The sequence below is a fragment of the Zingiber officinale genome, unplaced genomic scaffold (genome assembly GCF_018446385.1).
Source record: "Zingiber officinale cultivar Zhangliang unplaced genomic scaffold, Zo_v1.1 ctg133, whole genome shotgun sequence".
Lineage (NCBI taxonomy): Eukaryota > Viridiplantae > Streptophyta > Magnoliopsida > Zingiberales > Zingiberaceae > Zingiber > Zingiber officinale.
Window position 1 is genome coordinate 169,589 of NW_024589829.1, and position 10,496 is coordinate 180,084.

The following is a 10,496-nucleotide window of genomic DNA, read 5'->3' on the forward strand; positions in this document are numbered from 1 at the left end:
GAGCCCAAATCCGTATTTAGATCTGCGAAAAGATCTACGAGAGATTTTAGATTTGAATGGGAGGGGGTCAAATTAGTTATTCCAGTTACCCCCTGCCGCGTGCAGATCATCTAACGATTGATTCAAATGACAAAGATTACTCGAGGATCTAGAGATAATGTTTGGCTGTAAATAACTTGTCTACGTGGAATCACGTCGCCGGCCGTACATTTGCCTTCCGGCATCAGCACGCGAGCGCCAACCTACGACCCGATCCGATCCGATCCGACCCCGACAAGGCCAGTCTTCGACCAAAAGCAAAGCAAAGATCTCGGCGTACTGTCCCTGCGGAGCCCACCGCCCCAGCACGCTTCGGTCAGGGGGGCTTTGACTTGACCTGACATGGGCGGCGGGCGGGAAACGGGACCTGCCCCCTTCCAATAGCTGGCGCCCCGTCTCGGGGGGCCCCACGCCGCGTGACTGCTTACTCCCCCGCCGCCCGCTTCCCCGCTTTAAATAAGCCGCACCGCCGCGGCTCGCCGTGTCTCCACCGCTGCGCTTTTCTGGTTCCCAAGCAGAGCCAATAACCAAAGCGCAGTTTCCCCACGTAAAGCCGCGACAAAAAAAATATAGCATTGTTAGCGGAGACAGAGAGCAAGAGAGGGCGGATCTGTTGTTGCCGTCGGCATCGCCGTTGTCGTTGTTGCCATCGCCGCGGGGGTTTCGAAGCCGCCGTGTGAGCTCCGAAAGGAGCTCGAGGGCGACTTAAAGCGCAAAGGGAGAAGAAAAAAGTGATCTTGTGGTCGAGGAAGGACGGAGCATAGGAACTTGGGTTCCCCTTCCTTGACCTCAGAAGAGGACTCCCGGAGAGGAAGAAACAGAGATGACCTGGCCGGCGTATTTGAATGAGTACGAGAAGCTCGTCATTCGGATGGACAACCCCAGGTCATTGAAGATCTCTGCTTGCTTCTGCAAGAATGTGTTCTTTGTCCTGCGCAATGTTGACGTCTCTGCTTTCTTGTTCTCTGTTGCAGGGTTGTGATCGACAATGCCGTTTGCCCCACAGCGACTCTCGTGAAGGTAGGGGAAAAAGATGGTTTTTTTCTTCTTCGAATTCCTCTTCCCTAGCTCTCTTCTTCTTGGTCTCACGCCGGAGATCGACTCATAGGTCGACAGCGCCAGGAAGCATGGCATCCTCCTCGAAGCCGTGCAGGTCCTCACCGATCTCAATCTCTCCATCAAGAAGGCCTACATCTCCTCCGACTGCCGTTGGTTCATGGACGTCTTCCACGTCACCGACCAGTTCGGCAGCAAGCTCACCGACGAGAGCGTCATCTCTTACCTCGAGCAGGTCCAATTCTGCTTTTTTCCCCGTTCTCTTCTTTTTCCGGCCGGTAGTTTGGCATTTCTTAACCGTGCTATTAAAAATGCAGTCCTTGGACACGGAGGAGAGCGATTTCGAGCGACCCATTGGCGCCGAGGGCTACACTACCCTCGAGCTCGCCGGCGCCGACCGCCCTGGCCTACTCTCGGAGGTATTCGCGGTCCTCGCAGACCTCGGTTGTGGCGTAGTCGACGCGAAGGTGTGGACCCACAACGACCGCATCGCGTGCCTCATCTCCATCCACGACGAGCTCTCCGGCGCGTCAATCGACTACGACTCCCCCCGGATCCTCCACATCGAGTCCCGCCTCCTCCACGTCCTGAAGGGCGACCACGGTGTCTGCGGCGCCAGAGCCGCCGTCTCTTCCGCGGCGATCTGCCATCCCGACCGCCGCCTTCACCAAATAATGTTCGCCGATCGCGACTACGACCGGACATCTCCGCCATTAACGACAACACAGTCTTCCTCGTTCCCTGCCGTCTCTATTCAAAACTGGATCGAAAGGGGTTACTCCGTAGTCACCGTGCAATGCCTCGATCGCCCGAAGCTCCTCTTCGACGTGGTGTGTACGCTCACAGACATGGAATACGTCGTGTTCCACGGCACCATCGACACTGACGGCAATATTGCTCATCAGGTCTCATCCTTACTAAGTCATCATCGATTACTCAAACAAGTTTCGATTTACCTCTGCTAAATAGATTCGCTGAATCAATCTAGGAGTTCTACATAAGGCATAAAGACGGCAGCCCGATCAGTTCCGGAGCAGAGAGGCAAAGAATGATTCAATGCTTGCAAGCAGCCATCGAGAGGAGATCAATAAAGGTAATCAATAAAAAAGAAAAGGAAAACTTTAATTTGATTCCTTCGTTGTTCATTAGTAAATTCTCCAGATTAACTAACAGGGGCAAAGGCTAGAATTGTACATGGAGGATCGCCCGGGACTCCACTCGGAGGTAACTCGAACACTTCGAGAGAACGGTTTGCTGGTCACGAGAGCAGAGGTGTCGACCAAAGGAGATATGACCTTGGCCATGTTCTACGTGACGGACGCCTCCGGGCAACCAGCGGATCCCGGGGTCATCGACGCAGTCCGGCAAAGGATAGGTCCCGATTGCCTAATAGTGGAGGAGAAACGGCCCCAGTTCCGGCGCCACGAGGTGGCGCAGGGGTTGGGTGGCGTCGGCGTTGGGCTGTTCTACTTGGGAAATCTTTTCTGGAGGAATTTGTATAATTTGGGACTGATCAAGTCCTTTTCATAGCTCCAAACCTCCATTTATTACCATCCAGAATTTTCTCCTTGCGTGTACAACTTTGTATATGAAGTCCATTACGTATTGGTCTGCACATAGTGGGTAAAGCAGAGCTCGAGGTGGTGGATTGTGATTGCTGTTTCCTGAATTCCTGGAGTTTGTTGTTTTAGATACTCTTTGTATATAAGTAATTGACATTTGAATTCAGGAGCTTGATTTACTCGATTTTATGTCCTTCTGAACTTTTTTTTGAGAAATTTATTTGAACTTTTGGAAGAACTACGTTGGCTACATCCAGAGAAGAACATTTCACCAAAAATCTGAATCCGTGATTCTTTCTGCCTTCCTAAATTTGCTGTCAACGCAAGCTCATTGGAGATCACATCAAGGTAGTAGGTTGCCAGCCTTTTCGGGAGTTGACCAGACGGTTTTGTGTTTCACCGACTGAAGTGTGCAGGGACAAGCTCTTCTGCTTTACCTCTTCCATTTGCCACCACGTGGTTTGTTCCTCCACTGTCGTCCGACGAAAAAGACAGCGGTCAACACGCCGCTACTCACGGCGGCACCTCGCTTCCAGTCGCAGTCGAGCTGTTCGCCTCCAAACTCTAAATACTTTTGAATAATTTATTACCTTTTCCTTGTGATGTTCTAAATTCTAACAGTTAATTCCGATGACTTTCCAGGCACCATATCTCGTCAGCGATCTTTCTTGGGAGTGATTATGAATCCACACTCCCGTCGGACTCCTGCTGCGGCCTGCGTGCTGCTCAATTTGCTGCCTGCCACATCCACTGAACCAGTGGGAGTTGAAGATGATTTCTTTATTCGATCACTCTGTTCTCAACTCAACACTTGTGACGGTTCGCCATTAGCTGGTGCAATGAGGGGGAAGAAGCGAAAGGTTGTGGTTGGCTGCCACATGCCGCCGCCGGCGGACGCTATCGATGGCAGTAGATTGAGGTGCAGTTTGCCTTGTTGCTTGGCCCAATTTGATACATATTCATTTTTTCCCTTTTTAATAAAAACTGTCTATTCATTTACTAAAGGAGTTTGAAAGTTTTTGCATGTTGAAAGGCAAAGAAAGAATACCGGAAATGAATGTGTTCGTCATAGAAATGCTACTCATTCTTCATAAAAGGCATCATCATCTGTCAATTATTGTTGAAGCAACACCTCAGGTCATGATGGCATAAAAATTAAAATACAAATACATTTCTCTACAAAATATATAAGGCCATTGGTAGCCTTGTTAAGGATTCCCAAGCAGAATGGAAAGAAGCAATTGCTCATCGACAGAGATCATAAATCCACCTTGCCTCTGTCCAGGAGGCTCCAGTCAATTCTTCGAAAACCTCTGCAAGACATCAAAATAGTCAGGGAAGGTCTTTCGCGTGCAACCTGGGTCATTGATAGTTACAGGAACATCGTGGCAGGCTGCTATGGAGAATGCCATCGCCATCCTGTGATCATCATATGTATCAATTGCAGTTACGTTCAACTTTTCCGGGGGAGTGATGATGCAATAATCAGGGCCTTCTTCCACTGTTGCTCCCAGCTGATACAGGCAATGAATGAGTAGGGAGAAACAAGGTATCTGCGTAAAAAGAACCACCAAATATTTATTGCCTATACCTTTCGAAGTTCTGTGCAAATGGCTATCATCCTTTCGGTCTCCTTTACCCTCCATGAAGCCACTGATCCATTTAGAAGGTAACATTCAGTTCGATAAACAAAAAAAAAGCCACCATTGCTAAAGTAGAGCAAAATGTGACACATACCATCTCTTATGGCTGTAGGACCATCGGCAAACAGTGCAACGACGGCAAGGGTCATGGCAACATCAGGCATCTTGTTCATATTCACATCAATACCACGCAAATGCTTCTTAGAAGGATCCCGTGGCGGACCAGTAACAGTTACACTATTCTCCGTCCACGAAACCTTTGCTCCCATTTTCTCAAGAACTTCGGCAAATTTAACATCGCCCTAGAAATAAGGGAGAATGAGAGAGATGGGTAAAAAAAAAATGGATAGAAAACAATGTAAATTACCTGGAGACTGGTTGTTCCGCAACCTTCTACAGTGACAGTACCACCAGTGACTGCAGCACCTGCTAAGAAATAACTAGCACTCGATGCATCACCTTCAACATATGCATTTCCAGGAGACCTACCATAGGGAACATCCAAATGATGGTAGCATTTCATCAATTAGTTTAGCGATGTTATAATTGATACTGAACTTTAGAACTTACTTGTACTTCTGAGCACCCTTGATGAAGAATCTCTCCCAGTTGTCAGAATGCTCCACCTTCACTCCAAAGCGTTCCATCAATTTTAAAGTCATTTCAACATATGGAATCGAAATGAGCTTATCAATGATCTCAATCTCGACATCTCCTTGAGCTAAGGGAGCTGCCATGAGCAAAGCGGACAAGTACTGGCTGCTAATTGATCCAGAGAGTTTCACCTAATGAGAATGGTGAAAGAATAAAGAATAAGATAAAGGAGATTAGTATCAGAAAAAGAGAGAAGAATATGAAACATAAGCTCATTTATATTCAGAAACATACAACAAAGCCTTTAAGTTCATCGTGGAAGAACAAAAAAAAAACCCAACCAAATTAATTGTCCAGATACTGGTTTAGTATATGGTTCTTTTTCAGGGATACTGCAGCAATAAATGATGTACTTAACGTTTAATTACTACAAAGATTGCACAACATGACTTATGCACTGCAGCTATTAAGTCAGGTTTCTAACTTGATTTAGAGTCATAGCTGCAAATTTGGAGTTAAGTATATAAATTTCTTAACTTCACCATCATGTCAAATCCTAAAATCCAACTATCTGGGGTCAAATATATGAACTTTAGTACTCCATTGAACTCTATCCTATGCACCGAAGTATATGTGAATGTCATAAGAATATAGTCAAGCAATGGAATAATTACCAAAACCATGTGGCACTAAGGAATTTGTTACCATCTATCTGTTTGCTAAATTCATGCTATTTACAGCTTTGTTAATCAAAAATATCAAATTCAAATTTATGATAAAAATAAGATTGACTTGATAAGTAAACTGATCATAACTGCTAATGGATCCAAACCTTTTTTTACCTAAAGACTGGATTATAAAGAGGCTAATAGAAGGTTTAGGAGAGAATCAATGTAAAAAAATCTTACCCATCAAGCAATAACAACCTTGGGCATGTTTCCAAGTAGGGAAAGAAAACAACAATGGAATAAAGTAATAGAAATTTTTTCCAAAGTTACACTCTTCTTCAGTTTCTGTTGGTGGAAAAGACTGGAGGGAAGAAAAAGGTTGAGAAAATCTTCCCTAGTTTTCCTCAAAATTGCTTTTGTCTGATTTAGACAGAATACTTACTTTCAAGTGCTTTAGAGCTCAAATCTGAGCCTTAAAAAATAAAAAATAATTCACTTTTGATTTATGTTTTTTTTATCTTGTACAAATAAAGTTTGAAAACAATCTTCTTCCTAGTCTCTTCCTTTCTGCAATTGTTTCCCTAAACAGAGTCGTGATTCACAGCCCCCATCACAAGATTAAAAACTGACCCACTTGCTCATGCATTTTTCACAACATGTTTTCATGATTAAAAAACACAAAAAGATATCCAAAGTTCCTTAGCCTTTGAAGCTTTCACATAATATATTGGACCATGTATGAAGCGAGTCTAACAAATAACTGGAAGGTAAGCATAGCAATTCTTTCCTTGATATCTCATGCTAGACAACATATGGTGTATGACATAAATCATAGAACAAAGTGTTAGCTCGTTGAGAATCATGATTTGTTGCTGTATGCAACATACAGATTAAGGTTCAAAACAGGAGAGATTATGATTTAGTCGGATGACATAAGTTGCATGCAAATGCATGTCTGTCTGACAATTGTCAAGTTTCAGACATGCTACAATGGTGTTAAGATTATTTGCATAATTTCAAAATAATTTAAGAAGGTATATGAACAGTGATTGATGTTAAATGATCACCCTTATGAATGCAATTGAGCATAATCAAAGCTGTACTACACAATTTTGAAGAAAAATTACTATCAGTATATCCCAAGCTTCATCAGGTATAATTCCATGTAAACAACATAGAAATCCATAACAAAGTAATGAGACATAAAAAAGCCATTTATGCCTTCATAGTGTTTAATTAAGACCAACTTGTAACCTAGAAAGTTTTGTTTTATGTATATAGCTGAATTGTTCCTTTAATTCATTGACAAGGAAAAAGAAGATATGCCATATACTATCCTTTTAAGCTTCTCTCCACTTTTCCCATAGGCAATCACAAATTCTTGTCATTTAGAAAAATGATTAGGATAGACAAATCTACATAACCAAAAATACTTTGAGTGAAGGATAAGATACAAACTAGTGGAAGTAACTTAGACATAAGAATACTGGAGCTACTTCTGTGAATGAACTTGTAATTAGGTTAGTTATCTCATTCTATTATGGTTTTATATATCACATAATAGCAATATTTCATAAGTGCATCACATACATGATTATAAGAAATACAGTTACTCGATTGAATGACATACAAATTAGTATCTTCAGTTGGTTCACGGCAAAATTCTACATGGTATGTCAGAAAGAAAGAACCAATTATTCTACTGAGTCAGTCGTTGATGCTCTTGTATGTGTAAAGCAAATAAGAGAAAATGCACTGGCAAGATAGAAGCAGATAAAGGTTTGTGAAAATGAAAGACAAACCTTGCCTCCAGGAAGACCTCCCTTTGCGTTCACACGAACAGGAGGACAATTGGTGCCCAAGAAACAATCAACATCTGCACCAAGCTGCTTCAATCCATCAACTAAGTCCCCTATGGGTCTTTCCCTCATTCTAGGAACCCCGTCAAGAACATAACTAAACACAAAATGCGACACGTTACAACAAAGTGAAATAAAGATCTTTTACATGAGCAAAAACATTAACAACCTTGCATTTCCACCAGCAGCAGTAACAGCTGCTGTCAGTGGCCGCATTGCAGTGCCAGCATTCCCTAAAAAAAGTTTAACTTCATCGCTGAAAGCTTTACCCACCGGGAATTGCCCGGCGCACCCGATAACAATTGATCTCTTAGTTTCAGCATCATCCTCCACAGAGAGGCCAAGGGTTTTAAGAGCAGCAAGCATATAACGAACGTCATCACTGTTCAGCAAGTTGTCCACCACAGTGGTTCCCTGGTCGAAATTGACAATGGATCAGAAAATAAGGCAGATTATAGCAGAGCGATGAAAAATCAAGTCAATGGACCGATTAAAGTTTGACATTCATCAAATGATCATTAAAATAAATCGTATTCAACTCGATTTCCACATTTTATCCATCACCCAAATTCAGCAGAGTAAAAAAGCGATTGTGGAAATTAAAAAAAAAAATCACTCAACTGAAGAAATTTGAACAAGAAGATGCGCAAATTTTATCTTTTCCTTAAAACTCATCGAAACAGCGCATCCCAATAACCCAAAACCGAACGGAAGATTCAATCTTCGAACCAATCAACTCACCTCGGAGAGGGCCGCAAGAAGGAGAATCCGATTCGACAAGGACTTCGATCCGGGGAGTTTAACCGTTCCGGAGATCTCCTTAATCGGCTGAAGCACGATCTCCGACGCCGCTGACGGTTTCTCAGCTGCCACCGCGACAGAGGCCGAAACTCGAAGTTGATTCCATTTACTCCGGCTATGCCCCGCCATCAAGCTACCTAAATGCCCGTGCTTGGCTATCGTTCCGACACGGAGAGAAGAAGGAACGGGCGACGGTTTACGAGATCCGCCAGAACCATACGACAACAGCGCAGGGTTCACCGCCACTCCCTTCGCCATAGCCGCCTGCGCCATCTCTCTCTCTCTCTGTAAAAAATATTTGGGGGAAGAGAAGACGAACACGGTAGAAATAAACCCAAGCAGGCCGTGGCACTTGTAGTGCCCTAATTCGTGACCAATGACGTTAACGGGTTCGTTGAGACTTCAGAATTACTATCCATCGTCGATGTAAATTCGTATCCTACGTCGTTGCTTACTTCATGTTCTCTTCTCACCAACCTCCATCCTTCGCGTCACCTACCTCAGCGAAAGCGGTGCGTTAGTCCAGCGGGACATAAGCTGATCCATCATGACCCCAGCGGCAGCGGGCGTGGGTAGTTGGGGAACGGAGTGGCGGAGCGAAGCTAGCGATCGCAGGCGGGGGGTTATTGTGAGGAAACGTGCGTTTATAGTTGACTCACCTAATCCCACCGAGTTAGGTGGGTTACACCCCATACTGCAAAAGGTGGAATCGTCATCCTAGCGGTCTCCTGGGCCTGGCCCCCCAGGATTCCAGAGGAAGTAAATCATGATTAATGCAGGTGACTGGGGGAGTTACACCCCATACGCTATCTAACGAGGTGGTCAGTGTGATGTTTAGGGTTAAATCTCAAAGTTGACGGATATAAATCTCTATACCCCTGTAATTCAATCTTTTATTTACTTATCTGTTTACTCATCAAAGAAAGTAAATTATAGATTTAATTTATAATCGACCTCCTCCAAATAATTAAGAGAAGAACTTCTCATTTTAAATCTTTTATTTTCTTACATAAAACTGAATTAAAGTGAATAGGAGCGGAATAAAAGAGAGATTTTATTTGATTCATAGTCCAATGACTACCATTTTAAGACTTGACATCCTTAATTACTTTCAATGGATAATTTAATATAATTTTTTTTTCCAAAGAAATAGATTCAAATAAATATGAAAAAGAAGTACTAACGTCAATAGTAAAAGATTGAGTGCAATTATTGATGTAGATTTTTATTCCCGCGAGATCTGACCTGATCGTTTGTCATTTCTTTTTATGGATTGATTAACTGATCAAAAGTTTTGGTCAACCAATAGCACTGTGTTTCTAAGTCCGTAGAACATGATTGTATCTGTGTCACACTGGCCGGATTAATCGACTGAACCTCCTATTCAGTCAACTGAACTCTCTATCAACTTAAACTTTATTTAATCTATAAAATAAAATTAGTATAACAATAATTTATTAATAGTCCTGCAAAACAGTGTTGGATGAATATATAAATACATGTATGAGACACTTAGGACGATCTTAATCTTAACTTAGAAATTTTCATTGTGCTTCTTTTAGTTGGATTAGCATCTAAGATGTCGACCTCACTACACTATCTCCAGGAATTTATCTTAACTTACCTGCCAAACATCATATCCTCCAAACTTATTTGGACTTTAACTATTCAGCATTTCAACATCTAAGATGTTGCTAGGGCTTCTATTTGATTTGATATTAAGTCCTTCAGACCTAACGAATTTATCTACCAAATATCAGATCCATTTGACCCATCTAAACTTCTTGTTTAATTTCACAATCTACTGAAACTTCCCCTGCCTAGTATCGAATTTAACTAATCTACTTTTAAATTGAACTTTTAACCATATCAAAATATAAATTCGATTATTGTACTTCTCTGTACCAACATAACTAACTGAGCACCGTCGGGACATTCAAAATGCCCTTCAGAATCTGAATGTAGATTTCAAAAATTCTTCTCATTTCAATCATTAGCAATGATAATTGAAATAAACTCTATAAGTCTCTTTCCTTTCATAATCTTAATATAATTCAATCATTAACAATGATACATTACTTCAATAAAATAGTGATGCGACAAATATAAATTTTTTAGCTATTTAATATGAAGTCTAACGGTGCCAAATTCATATCTATCCTTAATCTCATTTCTATTTTAATTTGAATCTGAAATATCCACTCAGTTTCTCATTTGATTCTCGGACAAAGAACAATTTTATTAAGGACTTTGAGAACAAAAAAACCAAGCAAG

At 42.3% G+C, this 10,496-nt stretch overlaps 2 protein-coding genes across 2 annotated transcripts; one reads left to right on the forward strand and one right to left on the reverse strand.

Annotated features, from left to right (window-relative positions):
- The first annotated feature begins 463 nt into the window (after nt 1-463).
- On the forward strand, nt 464-2,838 carry LOC122036097 (ACT domain-containing protein ACR8-like). Its single transcript, XM_042595290.1, has 6 exons — nt 464-924; nt 1,014-1,059; nt 1,148-1,330; nt 1,413-2,000; nt 2,084-2,188; nt 2,269-2,838. The coding sequence occupies exons 1-6, from the start codon at nt 863-865 to the stop codon at nt 2,623-2,625; spliced, it is 1,341 nt and encodes a 446-aa protein (XP_042451224.1). The 5' UTR covers nt 464-862; the 3' UTR covers nt 2,626-2,838.
- An 885-nt stretch (nt 2,839-3,723) lies between these two features.
- LOC122036095 (3-phosphoshikimate 1-carboxyvinyltransferase 2-like) lies at nt 3,724-8,530 on the reverse strand. The gene is made up of 8 exons (XM_042595289.1): nt 8,163-8,530; nt 7,591-7,835; nt 7,365-7,518; nt 4,871-5,085; nt 4,668-4,785; nt 4,395-4,602; nt 4,249-4,310; nt 3,724-4,171 (listed from the first exon to the last, which is right to left on the reverse strand). Exons 1-8 carry the CDS (start codon nt 8,493-8,495, stop codon nt 3,953-3,955), a joined length of 1,554 nt encoding a protein of 517 aa, XP_042451223.1. The 5' UTR covers nt 8,496-8,530; the 3' UTR covers nt 3,724-3,952.
- Between the last annotated feature and the right edge of the window lie 1,966 nt (nt 8,531-10,496).

Bases quoted from the DNA above. Each gene is read 5' to 3' on its own strand.
- LOC122036097 (XM_042595290.1), top strand. From the start codon at position 863: ATGACCTGGCCGGCGTATTTGAATGAGTACGAGAAGCTCGTCATTCGG. The intron at 925-1,013 runs GTCATTGAAGAT...TCTCTGTTGCAG, and splicing joins ATTCGGATGGACAACCCCAG to GGTTGTGATCGACAATGCCG. The intron at 1,060-1,147 runs GTAGGGGAAAAA...ATCGACTCATAG, and splicing joins CCACAGCGACTCTCGTGAAG to GTCGACAGCGCCAGGAAGCA.
- LOC122036095 (XM_042595289.1), bottom strand. From the start codon at position 8,495: ATGGCGCAGGCGGCTATGGCGAAGGGAGTGGCGGTGAACCCTGCGCTG. The intron at 4,786-4,870 runs GTAAGTTCTAAA...TCCCTATGGTAG, and splicing joins AAGGGTGCTCAGAAGTACAA to GTCTCCTGGAAATGCATATG. The intron at 4,603-4,667 runs GTAATTTACATT...CCTTATTTCTAG, and splicing joins GCGGAACAACCAGTCTCCAG to GGCGATGTTAAATTTGCCGA.